The sequence below is a fragment of the Schistosoma mansoni genome, chromosome 3, assembly GCF_000237925.1.
Source record: "Schistosoma mansoni strain Puerto Rico chromosome 3, complete genome".
Classification (NCBI taxonomy): Eukaryota; Metazoa; Platyhelminthes; class Trematoda; order Strigeidida; family Schistosomatidae; genus Schistosoma; species Schistosoma mansoni.
In genome coordinates this window covers 541,558-564,630 of record NC_031497.1, presented here as the reverse complement: position 1 = coordinate 564,630, position 23,073 = coordinate 541,558, and the positions used below count along the sequence as shown (strand labels likewise).

The 23,073-nt window shown below is 37.2% G+C and overlaps 1 protein-coding gene across 1 annotated transcript; it reads left to right on the top strand.

Annotated features, from left to right (window-relative positions):
- Positions 1–4,745: 4,745 nt before the first annotated feature.
- On the top strand, positions 4,746–21,115 carry Smp_194680 (hypothetical protein; the record flags this gene model as incomplete). Its single annotated transcript, XM_018798832.1, has 6 exons — positions 4,746–4,756; positions 7,981–8,168; positions 9,780–9,897; positions 12,408–12,700; positions 18,832–19,269; positions 20,757–21,115. The coding sequence occupies 6 exons, from the start codon at positions 4,746–4,748 to the stop codon at positions 20,897–20,899; spliced, it is 1,191 nt and encodes a 396-aa protein (XP_018650681.1). The 3' UTR covers positions 20,900–21,115.
- Between the last annotated feature and the right edge of the window lie 1,958 nt (positions 21,116–23,073).

Genomic DNA, 23,073 nt, shown 5'->3' with positions numbered 1-23,073 from the left:
CCGATTTCACTCCCTTATGCAACTCTCAAGCAACTACTACTGGACCATGTTAAGTATACAAATTTTGAATGCGGTAAAGGAGAAAAATCCGATGAAATGACTCGCCAGAACATCAGGAATTCCACTACTTTACTACGTCGTCCCATTCCAATACGTAATGAAGGATATTCAGATATCAATTCATTAAATTGTGAAACAATTCACGAAGATGAGCACAAGTTTGGTAAATGCTTGTTCTGTGGCACGTTTCACCCATGTAATTCATATGTATTTCGTTATTCTAAATGCTTTAAATGTGGTAAAACTGGACAGATTCAGTCAGTTTGTAATACGATGGTTCAGTTCGCTGAAACTAATGCTAAGGTGCATGTTTCTAATGATCACTTATCTTTATCCAAGACTTCTAGGAGCGGTATAACGTTACATAACAGTCCAGAGTTGAATAAAACCCAGAGTCATTGTGAGACAAAAAATTCTAATCAACCAACTTCTTATTGGATTTCTCACGTTGTTGTACCAGATGTGGTTTGTCATAATGATTCACATATTCCTGATGAAATTTCTTACAACTCTGAGAATAGTATGTTGAACGAGTCAAATCATGATCAAAAACCAGATTCCGTTTGCGTAGATGTTGATTTTCCTTATGATACACTATTCTCTAATGAAACTCCTAATAAATTTGGGGGAAATATTTCACAAAAATCAAATTCTGATATCATATCAAGTGTCAGTGGGCCTCACAATGAATTTATCTCTAATAAGATTCCTAATGAATGTGACAAATATGTCCCGAAGGAGTCGAATTATAAAAGTGAAATACGTGGAGGCAGAAGGTTAAGGAGACCGGAGAAACGAGAACGATAACAGGGAATGATTGGTGTGGAAACGAAGGAACAATGAAATCTGAGACAATTGACTGACATTTCGAAAATGAAGTATTCACTGTATGGTTCTCAGATTTTAGTAAGACGTTCTGTAATTTTGTCTCCAAATATACTTGGTTGTGCCTACCCGTGTTTTCGTACACTACACTGTGAAGCAACAAACAACCGAATCTCCTTACAGCAATGTGACGAGGCCAATAGATAAGACGGAAGAGGTCAGAAGAAAATGTTTCAAGTTGGATTTGAAGATCATTATTCTAATTCTAACCTTGACGTCATGTGCAGTAAAGTGAGAATGTCAGGCGTTGCACTTTCTATACGTAACGGGGAACAAAACCAAGAGCTGGGTGGCAGTGTACTTACTTCAGGGTCACTGGTCTCAAATATTTCAGACTGACCGAGCTGCAGAATTTCATGTGACCCCACTTCTCGAAAGACACTAAGTATACTATCAAAGAAATGTACAGTCTCCCTGCAAGAGAAAATGCACAAAGAACAGATAATCCATGGGCCACAAGAGAAGAGAGGGATGAGAAGCTATGAAGACCAATTTATATAATACCGATTGATCCATAAATCCGATGAAGTCGAGTAAACTTTCCGTCCGTGGAAGAGCTCTTCGAAACATTTCATGGTCTCAGGAACTGCTGCACCTACCGATCGAGGAATATTGGAATGTTGAAGAGATCATTATTTACGAGGTTGTTTCGAAAAACAGCTCAAAGGCTTCTGTATTATCTAGGCTAAAAAATACTCTAAATAAATTGGGGAATAGAACTTCTGCTTCAGGGAAAGTCAAACACCTAGAATAAATGGTGGACCTCATTGAAGGGTTCCGACATTAACTTGTACATAACACTAAGAAAATGAATGATAAGGGGGTACGGAAGGACAAGAGATATTTCCAAACAAACCTTACTAGAAAACTGCAGTCAAATTAAAGTGCCTATGTCGATTTAAGTCACAGGAAAACATAAACCAGGGAACTTTGGTTACCACTAAACCTCAATGCTTGAGTTTCACTAATTCCAAAGCCACAGACGTCTTTAAGGAGCATTCGGGGGAGTGGTTAATTCAGGCATTGATCAAAAACATTTGAACAGATGTTTTAGCAGCGATAATAACGAGGGTCGCAACCTAGATAATACATGGGATATAGTTGAGAAAGTCATAGAAAGTGAGGCCTAGTAAGTTACCTCATCGTTATGGTTTTGGCTATGTTGTTCTGAGAGTGACGTTCTCTTTCACCCACTCTGATACTCGTAGATTTCAAGCAGTAACCGGGAGAATGAAAAATATCAATCTTGCACTAGATTTTTAACGAAGTAGACAAGATGAACTCTACCTGATATAGACCTGAAACACTGCTTCTAGCAGTGTCAAAGCTATTAGAAAGACTGCTGGATGAACACCTGATGGATCAGTTGTTTTTGGATCGGTCTAAATCGTTCGATAATGTTCAACACACCATTCTGCTGACTAAGGTAGAACTACTGAAACCCACAAGTTCATTTCTTTATTGTTTTGGAAATTATCCGGAAGATTGAGAGTTAGAGATCAAAGTTCCGAGCTGAAGAGTAATAATGTTTGAAGAATCACAAGAAGCCATTCTAAGGACCTTCTCGTCTCTCAAATACCTTATCAATCTCCCAAAGAATCTCCTAGCATCAAATCTTATTTGTAAAGGCGACATTAAACTATTCAGAGCCATAAGATGTAAATGTAACTTACAAAAGCTCCCCGAAACCCTGTGCTATTGAAAAAGCGGAAACGAGATAAACAATTAGCATTCAACGTCGAGAAGTGTAAAAATATGCTGCTTCAGGCTACAAGGCATCGACAAACCGACTACTACCCCTCAGTCATCGCCGTTTTAGAGTGTAGACCATCAACGTTGATGGTCTATGTCGAATGATTGGAGGCCTACTCGAGTTAGACGGGGACGGTGTGACAAATAAGCTAGTTTCGAAGTCAAACCTCGCGACCAGCACATCACGTGGATTGCCCCATCGACGTATTAAGGAATCATGGATGCTCTGAAAACTGTACAACACAAAGGACGTTATTACAAGAATATATTAGTTAAAGGAGATACAAGCGAAAGTAGAACCACTGCCGCATGGGCCAGTCCATGGTATATGATTGACTGATGCGCGTTGATTGTCCTTGACCTTGACGGGGATCGACGATCTGTTCCATATTCAGTGACCCAACTGCCGGATGATTTGGCTAGGGTTCAGTGACATTTCACTGACCCTACAAGAGCCTTGTTAGGCCTTAATTTAGGTCCATTGAAGATACCAGTGACGGTTACCGGAAAGACAATGTGAGCCTATTCCCTTCTTTTTTCACATCATGCGAGGGGTCTCTCTGACACCCTCTTAGCCAGCGTAGCTAAAGCTAACCCAATTTATATTTTGAAGAGGTGACTCTACGATCACGGATGTACTGATGGTTTATAACTCTCCTTGCACACCGTCTAACTATACGCACTCACAGAGTACTTATTAGTCCGCCTACACCACATTTCACCATTTTCCCCATGATTATTTATTATTGTTATTTGCAAATCCCTTTACCACCTCATGTAGTATTGTCTCCGTCTAACTCAATGATTATTCTTTGCTGGTTTAGTCAATTAGTAAATTTAGTTACCTGTTTAGTTGTCGGGATTTCTGTCTCTGACTTGTTACTTTTTCCCCTTGCTATACGGTCTAAAGTAATACAGTAGGTTACGCAATGTGATACCTAATGATCTTATAAACCTCACTGCCCTAGAACGAACGCATTCATTAATGCTCAGGACACAATAATCTGAAAACTATCGTATTCACTTGGCTCAGTACAGACTAGCAACTAGAATACCTACATTAGACAACGCCAAGAATTGAACCCGTACTTTGGCTCTTAGGATAAAATGCAAAGAAGTCAATTAGACTACAAAAGCTCATGATGAGCAATCACTTACTGGTTATTGAAAGCGAAACTCTCCATTTTCAACTTCTAGGTCGTTGTGAGCGCTACTTCTTGTCAGTTGTCTCTTGTGATAATCGATTCCACGGGCCGTAATATTTTTCCACTCGTCTAAACAACGTTGATTAAAAACAGAAACTCACAGAAAGTTAAAGGCATCAAAAACATGTCGACGTGAGTAGATTATTGTGTCAACTCGTTGCTAAATTGAATGTTATTTATCTTCATTTACTTCTTAATTCACTTTACTTTCATTGGAGATGGTTGAGAAACCCAACTTAGATGATCTTAAGTACATAGGTAAGGGTATTGTTGTTGAGATCGGAAAAGAATTCGGGACTCGATATCCGACTTTTCAGCACCTCGTTATAAAGCCTGCCATAGAATATCCGGAAGAAAAGTGCAGTATATATTCTAATGAAACTTCGGTAGTGAGAATAAGTGCCGGTAATATTATCGTTCTCGATTCCGTTGATTGTTTTTTTCACTCGAAGCTACCTGGTCTCCAAGTATTTGGTAATTATTGCTTTACGCTCTTATAAAGGTTAACTCCTTAGCTTATGCTCACTCGATGACTGAATGGAATGACAATAATATCCACCAACTAGTTCTATCAGCTGTTACCCACCAAGCAAGTGCCTGAAAAGGTGTGCCGCTTAATTAAGACACTCCAAGTTCATAGTCTTCTAAAAATTTTTTAGTGACGATAAAATAAACTTCAGAGTGAATTTTCCTTACTTTAAATGAAAGTTGTTGCCGTAGGGTTGGTTCTCCTGGATAATGTTAAACTGTAGAGCGAATTATTTTTGGCCCCTTTGTCGTTTCATTTGTTATGAAATTCCATAACACTTGTGTCATCTTTTAAGCAAGTGCGTGATTGCCAAAATGTCAACCATGTAAGTATACTGGGCATTAGTTCATTCTGTATCGAGTTGGAGTTGTGAAATGTATTCCGGAAGGTCAGAAACATGGGTAGGTTGCTGGAACTTGTTTTTAGGTTTCCTTGTTGCGTTACTTATGGTGGAACTGCCCCCAAATGCCCTGGTACGGTCGAGAGTGGGGAGAGTCCACTCTCCCTCTCGAAATGCACTCATATGGCCACGCGTATATAGCCTCTGCCAGGGAATTCCTACTCACTGCCTTCTCGAACCATAGGTGTTGTTTACGAAATTGAGAGGACGAAAAGCGAATGTCCGGCGCTATAACCGGGTTGGTGGACACGGCGCGTCCACCTAGGGGAGTTGGAAAACCCTCATTCCAAGCCAATGGTGCACATGGGCTCCAGAATCCTAAGAGAACAAATGGCGTATGAATCAATCGTTGGTCACCGGCTACCATGGAACTGCATCTCCTCATGATACTTCACTGCCTTGTGGATCAGACCTTTAGGTCAAAGGCTCCGGTTGTGGTCCCCTAAGAAAACCACCTGTTTCAGTTTGGGCATCTGGTCAGTATCACAGCCCTCACACAAATCAAATGAGATTTGTGCGGCGCATATGTATTCGGTGCTCCTTAGTACCAATATTTATGTGGTCAAACAACAAACATATGGTGGAGCTAGTCTGTCAGGGGTGCTAAGTTTAAACTAAGTTACTAGGTGCAGATGGTGAGTTGATTGATGGGGCCTGGGTTCGTTCCAGAGTGATGCGTTAAGGCATGTGTAGTAACTTGGGAGATGCATTTTTGTGTAATGTACTTAGTCTATGCTCGACTGAGTAATTTGTCTATCTGAATCAGACTGGTAATGTAATCATCTTTATGTGTACTCTCTTCACATCTAAGCCAAAAGATCTTTTGTTATTTTTCTTTACGAACAATGGAATATCGGTAAAACCTAAGGGAGTCATAGGATTTGTGTTAATAAGCTCAAATCATGAGCAAATTGTCACTTCATTTTCGTAACATCCTGTGGTTTGAGTTTCTACTCACCACTAATAAGTTCGTAGTCGTTTTCAAACGTGAATTGGTCTTGCTACAATGTAGGAAATTCGATTTGGCCATTTGGTCAAAGTCGATCTGTCTAGAATAAAGGGTGTTTTAAACGAAACATTAGATCAGTATACACCACAACACTACTAAACAATATCGGTCATAATAAAGGCAGGGTCTAGCACATGTCCAAGTTTCCATAACACACCGACACTGCTAAATGACTTTAAGATGAATTATAAAGTAGTAGAAATTGTAATGGTATCAGTGATGATAAAAAGCTTGGATATAAAGATTATTCGGTTAAGTGCTCGCGCGCGAGACTGATAGGTCCTGGGTTCGAATCCCGCGAGGCGGGATCGTGGATGCGCACTACTGAGGAGTCCCACAATAGGACGAGATGGCCATCCAGTGCTTCCAGGTTTTCCATGGTTGTCTAGCTTCAATTGACTCATGATCTCAACTATATGAAATTACTAAAATCTCCGCAAAGCCCCCTTCTGATATTCTTGAAGAATTAAATGGCGAGAAAGGATGTATAAAATAATCTCAAAACAGAGTCTGTGCATAGATAAGTAGTAAATGCATCTCATCCATTGCAACGGACTATAGGCCATTTATTAATTTAAACATCAACATTGGTACAAGGGGGCACCAAACAGATATGCACCACATAAATCATTCGACTTGTGTGAGGGCTGAGATACTTCCCGGGTGCCTAAACCGAGACAGGTGGAGCCTTTGACCTAAAGGTCTAGTCCACAATGCAGTGGAGCAACGTCAGAAGATGCAGTCCCATGGTAGCCGGTGACCAACGATTGATTCATACGCCATTTGTTCTCTCAGGATACTGGAGCCCATGTGCACCATTGGTTTGGAATGAGGGTTTTCCAACTCCCCTAGGTGGACGCGCCGTGTCCACCAACCCGGTTATAGCGCCGGACATTCGCTTTTCGTCCTCTCAATTTCGTAAACAACACCTGTGGTTCGAGAAGGCAGTGGGTAGAACTTCCGTGAGAGTGGTTGTATGCACGTGGCCATGTGAGAGCGTTTCCAGAGGAAGAGTGGACTCTCCCCACTCTCGGCCATACCAGGGTATTTGGGGGCGATTATAAACTAGTTCACCAAACGACTCGAATGACTGGTCAGGGTACTTGCGCGGACTCTAACCAAGTTGTCTACACCTACCGACACCCGTCAGTTCAGTAACCAATCACTTCATGAACTAATACCAATTTTGGTTTTGCATACTTCTAGCTTTCTTCCAACCGACCTCTCCAACCAACATCGTATGTCGATGTAGGTGATGGTTAGGGTTCCATAATGCATCTTTAAACCGTCTGTCCCTGAGAATACTCAAAATTTTCAGCCAATTTGTCATCTTTGCGCAATATTCTGCGCCTAACTTTGACATTGATCAGCCTCTGCTCCAAAAGTATGCCAGTGATGCTTCGACACACATTTGCAATCATACACTTGACTTACAAATATACTCTACTCGTAAAGACTATGTTTGACAGCCATAAAGTAAAAGAGAGCCAACTGCTTTTCAGTACATTTGTCCTTTGGTTGGTAGACAGACATCTTGCCTATTCCACAAGTGACATAAGTTGTCAATAGCTGAGAGAGATTAATCCTATACCTACCCCAGCGTAAACAGGAGAAATGACAACTAAGTCCCTAGGCACATGGAAAATAAATTTTCTGTTTTTGCTCTTATTTCCATCCTACTAGCCTGCTTGACATGGTAATACATCAAGAAACAAGTTTTCCATGCAATGTAATTTGATTAGGTCATCACGATTTGGAACTCTGACTCACATGTTAAGGTAGTTTCTACGGTTGTGTGGTTGAGCATGAATATCGGTTATGTTGACGTTCATGTTATGGATGTGGTCGCAATGTGATTCGGTGATCCGCTAAGTATCAAGCTATTCAGAACTTTCAACTCAATGGCTATAATCGAGTACTCAGAGTCTTGATTTGCAGATCGAAATAGTAGTCAGACCTTTTATTATGGGGTTTGGTTACTCAAACGTAGTTACTCTAAGTGTAGACCCTATTGAATTTAGTAATTCATGCACTAAAAACTACAGGTGTCCATGGTACACATTATAATTCGTTTTATACAATACCTCTTGTGGGTTTACGTTTATGTGTGTGTATTACTTTTCCATTTTACCTTATTCAGATCAGCTTTGGCCTGTCAGTCATTGCCTCACTACTCTGATTTTGATACAACTTCAGAGAGTGGTCTTTCTGATTTATCATACGTTCTCCCTTATCGTCCAAAGAAACCCTTAACCAGAAATAAACCTGTGAAAACTGGTCCTGGCGAAATAAGGCTTGGAGCACGGGCGATGAGAAGATACGAAAATGGTATGAAGACATTTTTTGATCGATACGATATTCAGTGTGTTAAGTATTTACCTCATAGTGGTCTAGAGGATTATTCAATTAACTATTAATTTTTGTTATAAAGCAAGAACAGTTTTGTAACGTTTAGGCATAGTATAAAGAGACAAATTGTTTCATCCAAGCCTTTAACCCATCTGCTGTACTCCTTTATGCCATGAATTCAAGCTTGGAATTGTCATTTCTCGCTAGGAACTCGTCATTACTTAACTAGGAAGTTGGATTCAGTGGTAAAGATTTATCAACCCTGTAGTATGTTTACAAAAAACTTGGGTATGAAATTTAAGAATGGAAAGTGAACCCATCTTTTGGCACCGATTGATACTGCTGTAATAAATTTAGGAGTTTTTTTATTACTAAATCATTTCAAACTGGTATTTCATCATAATATGCATGTATAGACTGTGGTTTGGTTTTTATATTTGCTTCATAACAGCCTTAAAAATTGAACTTTACAAGCTTTTCTTTGTCTGAACTCTCAAAGATCCAATCTTAATCGTTGGTAAGGGTCATATCCTCGCAATTCTAAACAGTCCTAAGTTAGAATGAAACAGCTGTTCAGTTCTTCCTGATTTTCAGTGGTTCTCTATGTGATATGAAGCAGTGGCTCAGTGATTAGGCCGTTCAACGTTCGGCCATTGGGTCGCATATTCGAACCTCACTCTAACTATTCTGCTTTAGATGGACAGCTCGTACCATATTAACCTCCACACTTACAGTATGGCTCTAAAACAATTACATAAATGTGTACCTGATTAGTGAGTTATTCAAAAAATATGTCAGTCTGTAGCAGATACTAACGCTTCAATTTATTTGAAATCACCAAATCTAAAAGTTCACTACACTCATTAAATATATTTTGCATAATAGTAATTCTATTCAAATTTCTGGTGAGTTATTGCTTGTAAGGCAGGCTGACTCAGTTTACGTACGCTTTAGCCATTACATGAATACATCAAGTTACTTGGACTTTTAAGAATTGGAAATCAGAATCTCTAGGTAAAAGGTCCTACTCACTGCCTTCTCGTGGCGGGGGTGTTGTTTACGAAGTCGAGAGGACGAAAAGCGAATGTCCGGCGATTTAGCCGGGTTGGTGGACACAGAAAGTCCACCTACGGGAGTTGGCAAACCCTGATTCCAAACCAATGGTGCACATGGGCTCCAGTATACTGAAGGAACAAATGGCGTATGAATCAATCGTTGGTCACCGGCTACCATGGGACTGCATCTTCTTACGATGCTCCACTGCCTTGTGAATCAGATCTTTAGGTCAAAGGTTCCAGGTGTGGTCCCCTAAGAAAATCACCTGCTTCAGTTTGGGCATCTGGTCAGTATCACAGCCCTCACACAAATCGAATGAGATTCGTGAGGCGCATATGTATCTGGTGCTTCTTTGTACGTATATTTATGTTTTCAAATAAAGAATTAAATAAATAGGTAAAAGAAACACGTTTAAAAATCAGACAAATCGTTTAAACTGACAAGTGTCGATCGTTAAAACTATACAATAAATTAAATTGTATGCGTGTTGTTAATCTGTCAATATATTTTGTTGTTTGCTATTTTTTTCTTTAGAAGTTTATTTAAATACATTAGCCGTGATCACTGAGACCGATGGAGACAATGTTGATGATTATTGGTCTGAAAGTTTTAATTATTGTTCAACGTTTACTAAATTACTAGAAGATCAGAAGTAGGTTTTGAATCCAAACTATCATTATTACTAACAGTTATGTTGGCAATGCACTCAAATTATTGCTAATTTTCTTTTCAACAACGGAAGAATCCTATCCATTTCAACTAGAAATAAAACTCATGCCCGTTACACAAGCCAGTAGCTAGCTGGACACAGTAGCTAAGTGAATAACGCGATGGCGTTTCAAGCGGACGGTACTTGATTGGAGTTCGGTAGTGTACTTCAACTCTGAGGTACAGGCGAATTCAGCTGACGAATTCCATACAGGACGAAACGCACGTCCTGGACTTTATTGTTAGCCACATTCCATCGATTCTGTATTAACTTGTTTCATGATCAGCTATATCGAGGCAATCCTCTTAGGATACACATATGCAACGGAGACTGATCGAAATTCTGTCAAAACATTCACAACGGGATAAACCGATCCATTTAAAATTGAATGAAGGTTATTTTATTTCCTAATTGAACATTATTGCAGATGATGCGTTGTGGATACTTAAAATCTGTACATACTTGATAATAATTGAACGGTTCATTTAACTGAAAACACTACTAAGATATAGGGTTTTACCAACTCAAACAGTTAAATATCTTGTATGTAATTGATATGCATAACAAAATGTATCAAATGATACTTTGAATTGTTTAATCCCGATAAATACATCAGAGGGAAATTTTTGCTTGGTCCATATAATTGAATAAATTGTGTGTTGTTAATCGGTCACTGAAAATTTCTATGTGGATCATGAGTTAAGTGAGCTAGTGGTACATATAGAAGTGGCTTTCATCGTAGATTTCATTTTATGTATCTAAAGTTATCCATCTGTAACATATCAGTGTAGTGCGGCCCAACGTGTTGGATAAAAAGCTCATTGTGAAAGTTAGGATTTGAAATAAAACCTCTAATGAAAATTGCTCCCTAATATCCAGCACTCACTCATTCACTAAATGAACAGAAAATTGGTCAAAAATGATAGATACAACACACTTATTGACTATTACGGATAACCTAGGCCAATACTGTACTGGGTTATATTGTTTAACAATCTTATATGATTAAACTGTACATTTTGAATAATTCTCGTTCATTATTCTGTTCACGTGGAATCAGTCACATGTACAAATACGTAAGGATTATGGTCTTGTGCTAAATTGGGAAATAAGTAATACAGTATTCATTATCAGGATCGATAATTTTAACTAATTCTTGTCTACTTCACAATTTAGTTTACATATTAGAAACTACTTTTCACTACAAATTAAGTCATTGCTGATACTCTTTGGTTGTTATGTTTATCCCATTTTATACTGAATTCATAAATCAATTGAAGGAATATGAATTACCAGCTTAATGCTTTGCGAAATAAAAAGTTATATTCAACTGTAGATCAGGTTTGACCTTGGATATTTCGTACCTTAATGAGACAGCTGAATGTTATCAACTGTGGGGAGACTTTAATTTTAACGCAGGAGCATCTTTAAATTCACATTTTCAGGATTTCATAATAGTCATAAATTGTTTCCTGGTATTTCTGTTCCTCACTTGATCCAAGCTTGATAATTAGTATAATAATGGCTAACTGTATTGGTTGCATTTCTTAAAAGCATTTTCTTATACACCATATTATCGCTACGTAACTTTACTCATCAATTCAATAACCCAGTAGCCAGAAATACAAACTTGCTCTCTTCTCAAAATTATTCTATAACCTTAATTTTTAGAAAGGAAATGTATTTGATACTCCAGCCGATGATAATTACAATAACAAACTTATTGGTGGTATCCATAGAGTGCTTATTGTGGTTTTTTTTGAGCTACATGTATTAATTTCAGAGAGCTTAATTCTTCCACTTCTTTGCAATTGTTTTTTTTTTGGATTTTCCAATGATGATTGGAATTTTTATCTTTTGTTTAGTTAATTCTTGTCGACTGTTTGGGAAATATAACATTTTCTTTATAAAATGGTCTTAATTGCGGTACTATTGTAAAACCTGGGAGTACTGAACACAACTGTTTGATCCTAGTACCAGAATCCTCGGCAGCTCGCATCCACGACCTCGCCAGCGATCAGGCTGAGGACCTGAAGTTCTCTTGGTGAACGCTTAACCATTTGGATCACTGGGTTGTGATCCTGTGATGTAATTTCAACTTTATTCCGTTTGCGTTTCACCATAACGATTATCTAGTGCCGTCGGTAAAAACTGTTTCACGTACCTAAACCCCACTACTTCTAGCTTCTCATTAGAGATTTAGAAATTTCCCAAAGTAAGCCACTATTAAGCTGACTATTATCGCAGTTTAATTGAAGGGGTTTCGTGATGAATACAGCCTAACAGTGGAACCAATCTCTACGAAATCTCTTCAACTAAAATATAGCATTTCCCAACACATTTTAATCATTAAACTATCAAGTTATTCCTGTCTGTTATTTTAAAATGGATACATAGAATGTTGTGTTAAATTTACGAGCAATTTGTGTTTCTTTTGAAATTCCTCTCCGTAGTATTCGAGCTGCTTGGGATGCATTTATTCAATTATCTGAAAAAGAACAAGAAAAGCTTCTTGGTACACTTCGTGTAAAAAACAAAATTGATGATGATGATATATCAGGTAGTGATGATTATGATATTGAAGATGATGTGATATCATCATATCCTTCTGCTATTCACCATACCTCGTCTTCTTTATCTCATCCAAAACATCATGTGAAACATCGATGTAGACGATCTAAACGTGAAGAGAGGAAGAAACGATTTGATGATGTGAATTCACTGCTACAATCTAATCTTAATGTGTGTAAGTTTAATTCATCAGTATCGGTTTTAAAAAGTAGTTTCCACTTGTGTTCAATATTTTATCCATTTCTGTCTGTGTGGAATCAGAACCAAGGTTTTGTGATCAAGTTGAATTCTCGATAATTGAGTTTGATGACAACTGCATAGTGTTTGGTATCATTTAAAGAGTTGATGTTTTTTATATATTAGTCAATTTTTTGCTTAATGTCAACTTTTTCAATGAGAATAGTTCACCGATGTCTACAAATGTGACTCAGTTTTACAGTGATTAGAGAAACTGGTATTCAACCACTTGGCCAAAATTTAAACCCCTCACACTCAAGCTTTTTCGGTTTGATCAGCTAGGTGATATCACTATTGCGTAACCTGCAAAGGGCTGGTACTTGAACCAGCAAAACTGAGACTCGTACAAATCAAAGAAAACAAAACTGGTGGGAGATACAGACTTTACTTACCCTCGAAAAACACGTCTTTAATCGAAATCGTTCATATTGGCAGCTTACAGTACCACTATGCGTCAGGAAATCGTTAGTTTCTCTGAATACCGACTTCAGACATCAATGTAGGGTATTGAATAAATCAGGGCTTGTCTCCAGGCTGCTAATTTATTGAGTACACTGCATCATTAAAAGAGCGGTCACATAGAGTTGGAGATAAAATTAGATTGCAGTACTTATTTACTTGACGATTTAGACTTCGCGGATGATTTGGCTCTTCTATCACAAACGCAACAACAAATGCAGGAGAAAACGACCAGTGTAGCAGCAGCCTCGGCAGCAGTAGGTCTCAATATAAACAAAGAGAAAAGCAAGACTCTCCGATACAATACAATATGCACCAATCAAATTACACTTGACGGAGAAGCTTTGGAGGATGTGGAAACCTTTACATATCTGGGCAGCATCATTGATGAACACGGTGGATCAGATGCAGATGTGAGGGCGCGGATCGGCAAAGCAAGAGCAGCATATTTACAACTGAAGAACATCTGGAACTCAAAACAATTGTCAACCAACACCAAGGTTAGAATTTTCAATACAAATGTCAAGACAGTTCTACTGTATGGGGCGGAGACGTGGAGAACTACGAAAGCCATTATCCAGAAGATACAAGTGTTTATTAACAGCTGTCTACGCAAGATACTTCGGATCCGATGGCCAGACACTATCAGCAACAAGTTACTGTGGGAGACAACAAACCAGATTCCAGCAGAGGAAGAAATCAGGAAGAAGCGCTGGAAGTGGATTGGGCACATCTTGAGGAAATCACCCAACTGCGTTACAAGACAAGCCCTCACATGGAATCCTGAAGGTCAAAGGAGAAGAGGAAGACCAAAGAACACATTACGCCGAGAAATTGAGACAGACATGAGAAGAATGAACAAGAACTGTATAGAACTAGAAAAGGAAGCCCAGGACAGAGTGGGTTGGAGAATGCTGGTCGGCGGCCTATGCTCCATTGGGAGTAACAGGCGTAAGTAAGTAAGTACTTATTTAACTCAATTGAACCCAATTTCTAAAGCACCAACCAAAACTTTCATGCACTAGGCTTGTAGCTCATAACTGAGAACATAAATTTGTACTTGGTACTACAGATGAATTTCTAAATAACCCAAGTGTTTATCTACAAAGAAGTATGCATTTTCGAAATATTTTAGATCTGTAAAAGTTTTGTTTGATAATCTAAATCCAAGATTAAGGTATGATTATTATTATCGTGTAATACTAACTGCTAATGACTTTTTACATGATTTTGCGTGTAGCTTTTTTATGCTGGAAGCTCATTAACTAAGGAGGTCAAGACATGTGACATGTATGCCTAACTGCCGCTTACCTCGACCAGGAATGTTGGTGTAGGAGTGGACTGAAAGAAAACTAGGGATAGCCAAACCAAGGTGTGGTAGCAGTCCATGAAGTCTTTGCCAGTTGGACTGAGCAATGTTACTAGGTTGCAGTCCGCGTGATTGCTGCAACCAATGGTCAGAGACTTCGGGTAACATGGCTCAGAATCGTTCTCAGTGGCACAAATGCACTCATTCCTTTTCTTCTTTCAGAATTTACGTCCCGAAACCTCATCATACTCTTTTTCTTTATCCATACCTTCTATACTGTTCTCGATACTGTTACTAACCCAGGATTTATCTTGAAATAATTTTATCTCTCTTTGCTAATGTGATATATCAACTCGAGTCGGTGCACTTGTCAGATTCTACGTTGCGTATAACTGACTGACTAACTTTCGAAGATCAGTGTACCTCTTCAAGTTCTTTAGTACGAAATAGAAGGCTACATAGAGTCTATTATTCCTCTTAACATATGTAAAAAGGTATTTTTTTTGTAATTTAGTCTCTATATTGGGATTGTTCTTTTCATACTTATCGTATACCTGTGTCGTAACCACAAATGCTGTAACGTTTAATCCTCAGTTTTAATGGAAGTCTTTCACTAACCTGTTACTTACTAGCGTCAGACTTGTAAATTAATATTCATCAATATCATGCAGGATTATTTCACTAGTTGCGAATTTTCTTCTCAGAGGGTAGATTTTTAAACCGTTTTCTGTTTTATGCTGTGTGATTAGCTGGCATCATAATCTATGCAAGTGACATAACGAGACTTATCTGGTTTGTCGGTCGATAAATCATAAGCAGTGGAATACGTAGGTCATCATGACCCAGGTACCTCGAGAAAAAGTATCCTTCCACGGTTTCGGGACCGGATAGCGACAGCCATGCACACACTTCTAACAACACTCTGGGCTACTTTATTCACTATCAAATCCCTTCACTAATTCATGCTTCTTTCCCTACTGTCGACCCCTCTTTTATAGCTTACTCTTTTTCCCCTGTCCGACCAGTGCTAACGACCGGGTTCACAAAGTGCTATTCCTAATCTCCTGCCTACGAAAATCCTCTTTTGTGTGACGATTGAAGTTGAACTAAATTTCCTGTCGTTATATGTTTGACAGTAGCTAATTGAGCCACAGACACTGTATCTTTGCGTACATTTTTTCATTGTTTTTAACAAAAACTTTCGTCCAATTTCAAATAAATAGTTTCACATTAAATTAAGCATCAAGTGTATAAAATACATCAAAAGTAAAATTTTATTGAGATTACAAACCGATCTAAGTTAGACAACCATTGAAAACCTGGAAGCACTGGGCACCTGTTTCGTCCCAATGTTGGAATTCTCATCAGTGTACATCCATGACCTCACCATCGGAGATCAAGGCCAGGATTTTCAGCCTCGCTCTCGAACGCCTAATCTCTAGATCATTGAGCCGGGATTCAGTGCTATAAAAGTCTAAATAATCAAAGATAATAGAAGGTAGTCGCGCAATACTACTAATTGACTAAAGTTAGACTTGTACACCACTGGATCGCGGCTCAGAGTGACCTAGAGGTTAAGTGTTCACGCGAGACCAAAGGTTCTAGGTTCGGCCACCTGTGGCCATATCGTAAACGCACACTACTGAGGGACCCCATGCTAGGATGGGAAGACTGTCCAGTTTTCCCACGTTTCCAATGGTTGTTTAACTTAAATCGGTTTATGATCATAATAAAATTCAACAATCTGAGCAATCATATTGATAAAAAGAAAATTATATTTGTAAAAATCTCTGTCCTTGAAATTAAATAACTTAGTGTTTCACCTAGAAATTTGGTCTAGCTTTCATGACAGAAGTTATCGAAGAGAAATGAGGTCGAAAAAACAATTCTGTTCTAATTGTTTGTCCAGTCATGTTCAAATATTGACTTTGTGTATGATGTGAGAATGTGATTCATTTTAGTGTAACGTCTATTTAAGATGTACCATGTGATGGTATGCGTATTATATGTGAAGATTTTTTCTGTTAAGTTTAAGCGGATAGATAACGATTTTGGTTACAACTAAGGTCAAATTAAAGCTATAAGTACATTTTAATCATACAATTTGATGCGCTAAGATATTTTACAAGTATGATTTCCCACTTAATATGTTTTTCACTATTTATGCAGAGATGAATGATGGCTAACCGTGGAATCCAGAACGCGCGTTTTTCCTATTTATAACTTGCCAGTTGGATGTACCTGCATCCCAGAGTTGATGTTCACTCTGGGACTCGATCCAAACAACCAATATATATGGATCAAAATTAAAATTCACTCCATTTCATAAGCCAGCTGGATTCAATAGCTATGTGAATAACGTGATGACGTTTGAAATGAACAGTACTGGATCGGAGTCCGGTAGTGTACATCAACTCTGGGATGCAGATGAATTCAGCTGTAGGGTTCCATACGGGACGAAACGCATGTCCTGGATTCCACTGCTAGCCACTACCATCCATTTCTGCTTTTAATGCTTGTGACTTGAGGCAATATCGAGACAATGCTCTCAGGATGCACATATCGCAAAAGAGGGGTCAATTGCATTCCTAAACATGAATGGAAAGATCCAAACAACCGATGTACGTGTTTCTCAAAATGTTTAGAGAACAAAAAAGAACATCACATATGTGGATGATACAATCATCCCTTTGTAAAGACGGTGTATACTGATCTATTGGGGACTTTTAGGCAATTCGATGTCTACTCAACTGTTAAGTTTAAATGCGAGTAAGAAACTGAAGATAGAATACTTTTTTTGGATTTTCTATTGATGAAGAGAATAGATAAATCACTGCGAAAAAATCCGAACAAGAAAAATAAGATAGTACACAAATCTTAGTTTCGTGTACTCCTCTAGTAAGTCCAAACAGTAAACAAGAAAATCACTGAGGTGACGCACTCTGCAAAATGTTAACACGTAGGTTACTTAGAACAATTTGAAGACCGGTCAAATGTAGGAAAACATTAATTTAGAATCATAACTGTAGAACCTGATGAGAATTTATTATGAAAGAATATTCACTGTTCATATACAAACCTTTGTTTTAATCCATCTATATTCGAGAGTACTAAGGTTTTTGATGATGAAAAAGGAAAACTAAGCATGAAGGCTAATGATACTATCTATCCGGTTGTCCAAATCAAGTAGATAAAGCGAGGCTTGAACCTGAAACTCAAAGACAAGTAGCTGAACACCTTAATCAGTAAGCCACCTCATAGTTCTTGGCATTCGTATTTAATAAAATTGTAGAAAATGCTTAAATAAAAGTTTAATATGGGTTTTTCAGACTACTCGACATCAACACTATTGTCATGAAATGATCAATATGTAATATATATGATACTATTATTTATATGCACAATTGAGAAAAAGAAAGCATTTCCGTATAGTTGGAGTGTGTTTTTGCTGTTGTCCTAACTAACGAAAATGATATCTTAAATTTTGTTGTTTACATCACGAAATCTTCAGGAGTGTGGTCCATGATCCCACCGAGGACTAAACTCAAAATCTTTCGGGCCTCGCGACTATATCTTAATTTTTAAACCACAAGTCAAATAAGTTATGCTAGTGGGTTGTCTATTTAAGGTTTTGTTCATTCAAAACTGATTGCTGTAGTCAAATTTTTAAGTCTCACTCGTGTTTAATTTCATAAATGTAGTGTTTTTCAGTGTTTTTTCTCCAAGTTAACACTAAATAATATCGGATATGTTGGGCAAGTTTTTAAATAATGGGAGTGCGAGTGACCAATTGCCTATCCAATTTAATCATATCTGTTTCTGTATCAATAATTTACATATAAACATGTTATTCTATTAAATGAATGTTTTAATGTGGATCTTGTCTTTGATCTCAAGTCAATCGAGAGGTTTTAGTTGATAATTTAGTGTCATGTGCAGCCATCAACTCGGTCATATCGTATCATTGCATATCATCTGTCAATCGGTATTGGGTTTATTCATTTTAACAATTACAAACCTCGTTCACCCATCAACTCCCCCTCTATCATGCTCTGTTAAAAGTGTAGTAGTTGTATGTTTATCATGCTAAAGCTTGTGATTCAATTTAATCAGTGCAAAAAATTGACGTTTTCAAGCCTTCAGTTTGTTATTGCTGTGTTCCAGTCATGATCCTGGTCATTTTTTACTATCCATGAACAGTTTGATCGTGTCCTGTACAGAGTTTATACTATCTTTTAACATCTATCTACAATAATATGATAACTTATTATCATTATCTTTATTTTTAAATATATAACTAGGTGTACCTGTTCAATCAGAAGATAATAACAATGTAACCAAAGATGATTCTCATGATTTAGAAATAGAACAGCGTATTCCTACTCGTGTACTATCCGTTGTATCAGACTCTGTTACTCCAAACATGATGACGATGAAAAATTTAAAACACAGTCGAAAACGTTGTAAACGTCTTCTTACTCCGACTGATATTTGTTTATTGCAACGAGTTGAAGTTGAGTTGAGACAGCATTTTTTCTCTCAAACTAATTCAAATAGAATTGCTGGTCGTTGGACACCGTCATTATCATTGTTGTCACAATCAATGTCACCTTCAATGACTAACAACTGTACGAATAATGATAAGAATTACTATTCACATTCAAATCTATTATGTTTGGATCCATTTCAAAGATTATTGGTTCATTCAATTGCTAGCTATTTAGGGTTGAATTCATATAGTAAGTGTTGTCTTTTTCTACTTTAACAAGTGGTAATTAAAAAAAGGTTTTCAATCATTCCTTTTACTTATTTTCTTCCTTCTGGTTATTATTTCAGCTATTCGACCGGTCATAATCAGTCTACATAGGTGCTGAGACTGAGATATGTGTGTTCTGGGTCAAGTTGTCAGACAGACCGATCAAGTGGACAAGGGGAATAGTGTAAATGATTTAAAATATTAATAGTATCAATAATTGTAAAAAGAAGACTAAACATAGAGAATATGTTAGTTACGGTTTGTACTTTCCCGTTGAAGACTGCAATTGACCAATCCCTGTTAGTGTATGTACATTCTGAGTGAATTGCCTTAAAATTTCCATTTGGTCGCTTGTTTTAGACGCATTGCTGTTTAAAACGAAAGCTACTGGGTTCGAATCTTCAGTGGACATCAACACTGCGATGCTTTTTTCCTAAATCCAGCTAACAAATCTCGAATAGGACATAATGCTATGTGTCCCAAATCCCCACTCTTAGCTGTCATCAAAATTTAATAGAGAATATAATTCGGAAAGTAAGTTTAGGTTCACTGGGTGACGGTTATCACTTGGTATTTTCATTATCTATAAATACGACTCAAAACATTGGTCAATGATGTCTATCATATTTAATAATATTCTTAAATAATCAGTCTACAACATTATTGCTTGGTGATACAACAGATCCAGTCTTTTTCTCATGGTTGTTAACTTTATTGTAATGTAATAATTATTACCGCCCGTTAATTTGCTATTTGAGATTGATCGGGAGGAAGTCTTAGTCAGTTTGTAGAGGTAAGTCAGTAGACAAGGGGTTCGACCATCAGCCAATTAGTCCTGGGTTCGAACCCTATTCCTCTAACTTCGTTTTGGGCAACTGATAGTATTACTAACCCTGAAACTTAGATTATGGTTCATAGCCAATTACATTTATCTATACCTGAGTACTTAATTCGAGTTTCGAGCCCATTATCGACACTCGTTAAAAAGGTATATCTGCAATCGTGAATGCAGTGTTGCTTGCATTGGTATTTTTCGAACCAACTTACATGGAATCGGAGTCTGAAGCTAGTTGTTTACAGATTACCTCCAACCGCGATGTTCAGTCACTTGGTCATGTGGTCATGTTTCAACTTGGTCTGTATCGTAAAATCAGCACCAAGGACTGGACAAATATTATATTGGTTATGAATCAGTGTAATATTAGCTTGTTAAACTTATATCTTTCAACCAAACACTCCGAAAAGTGACGAACTATGTACTACATAACTATTTAAACCTCAGTAAGCGTAACGAGGCTGAAATGCTTGACCAACTGACGACTATTTTTTTCATTAAACCTTAGCTCTAATGGACGAATGATAAGTTTGTTTAACGTTTTATGTATTATTTGATTAGTTATATATTGGTATTATTTTGTTACATTTATGTATACAAAATACCTTTATATGTGCTATACTATATTGTTTAAGGTACATGGTCTAATTCACTGGGTGAACGTCAATTATGGGTGGAGCAAATTCTAGGTAAATGTAGTCAACCACCAAAGCAACACTTTGTGACGTTAATTGAACAAAAAATCACACAATCATCATCAAAATCATTGAATACATGATAATGATCACTGATGTGTGTGTATGTAAAAGGTAGTTTATTGCCCTCATCACTTTTAGTTGTTGCACTGTTTTCCCCTCTTCACCTATCTATAATACGTTATTGATCACTTTTATAATAATAATAATAGTAATAATAATAATAATAGTAATACTACTACTACTAATAATAAACATGGTTGTATTTGTTTGCTTTTTCAAGAAAAAAATAGTGTTTCAACGAGTCATGTTCTTCCTTACTCGAATAAAAGAACGCATTCTCAATGTTGTTGATCAAATATTGAAGAGCTATATTCTTTACTAATGAGTTCATGTTATCAATTTTTTCCATACTTTTCACCTATTTCTCTAGTTCACTCGTTAAATAACTGGTGTAAAAGGGTCTGTGGAGATTGTCGAATTTTTAAGTATACATCACGAACTGATCCCAGCTGGAAAATCATTTTAAACTAGAAAGTACTGGACAATGGTTTCGTTGTTGTTTTAAGGTTCTTCAACAGTGAAAGCAGTTATCCACCAATGGAATTAGAAAATGGTCACACAGTATCGCGGATTGGTTGAAGGTATTCGTTGAATTATGTTTTGCCTTTTAAGAAGTTCAAGTTCGTCATTGTTTTTAGGACAGCACAAAGTGTATATATGTATGCATAAGGTTTTGTTGTTGTTACGTCTGAAGAGATTATGATATCACCTAGAACTGGCGAAACGGAACGAAGTCAGCAACACAATAACAGGACAGGCTAATCTATTTCACTACGCCTCAACCCTGCTAACTAAAGGAACAAGACCAGATTCAGCCAGGAGAAATATATATTCCACAAGCAGTCAGAAGCACGAACGAACAAACACACAACTCATGAATATATATACAGCACGAAAATGTCCTTGGAAAACTTTACAAAATAGCGTGCTAATGGAAGAGACAAACCAATGACATTTAAGGTCCTTCCAATTGAAAAATACAATCTGAAGGTAAAACTGGACCCTTTCGGCACAAAAATGAGGAAATCAAATTTCCAAAATAAAATCACAAGAATAAGACGTTTACCAAGGGATTTATAGAAATATAACATCCCCAACTATTATATTACATATAGATAAAATTTCCCAGTTATCACGCTTAGTCATTACGCAGATCTTAACAATTAAGTCTACAATGTTTTATCGAATGATTCTATAGTTAGTGACTTGGCATCTTTTTTTATTGTTTTCAACACGGGCTAGTCTTCGTTAGACAAAACCATTAAAAATCAGAAAGCACTGGTTTGCTTGTTTTGCTCTCCCAATGATTAAAACCAGGTAGATATTTTGAGCTCTCGTAGCGAACGTTTAACAATTAGAACCACTAAACTGAAATTCAATAGTTTACTTGTTTAACGCTTCAATCAATTTGCAATATTATGCAACACTCAGTTCCACTAACGGGTAACAACTTGACAATCAACTTGGCTATTATACTGGTTATTTTAGAAAATACTTCAATTCTTAAAGTTGTTTTAATGTAGTGTTGTATATGAAAGATGGTAGTGGTTGGAGATATTTTAATTTCATCAAATGATTAACTTGAATGATCGACTGGTTATTTAATGAATCTTGGCTACATTCAGTTGATGGTTACATATGTATTATATAATTTAAATCTAGTCCATTCAACACTTATAATTTTTTTAACGTTCATGTATTATCAGAACACAGTACATTAATATCAGTAAGAGTTTGTAATTTCCTTTCGTTGATATTCAAGATTTCAATTGATCAGTCCCCCTTTTCATATATTCATTTTGAGCGAGTTGACTTAATATCACCTTCATACCTGTTTAACAAGTTAGTGGCTATCTGTGGTCAGTAGCTCAGTGGATGTTTAAAGCGATAGATGCTGGTTTCGAGTATCAATATAAACATTGAAAATGAAATATTCAGATAAATCTAGCTGTTAAGTGCTAAACCGGAAGAAACGTGCGTTCTTGATTCCATTACTAGTCACATGCTAAGTATACCAAAAGGTGTACTGATGTCCGGACAACTCATTTATGCCGTATTTGCACTATCATTTATTGACAGTAGTAACATAAGTAGTAAAATTCTGCATATCTTCCCGCTTCAGTCGGAGTTAAAGAAGCTTACTGATCCACGTAATTTTGGGTATAAATATGAACGAAGTACTTGGATGTTACAG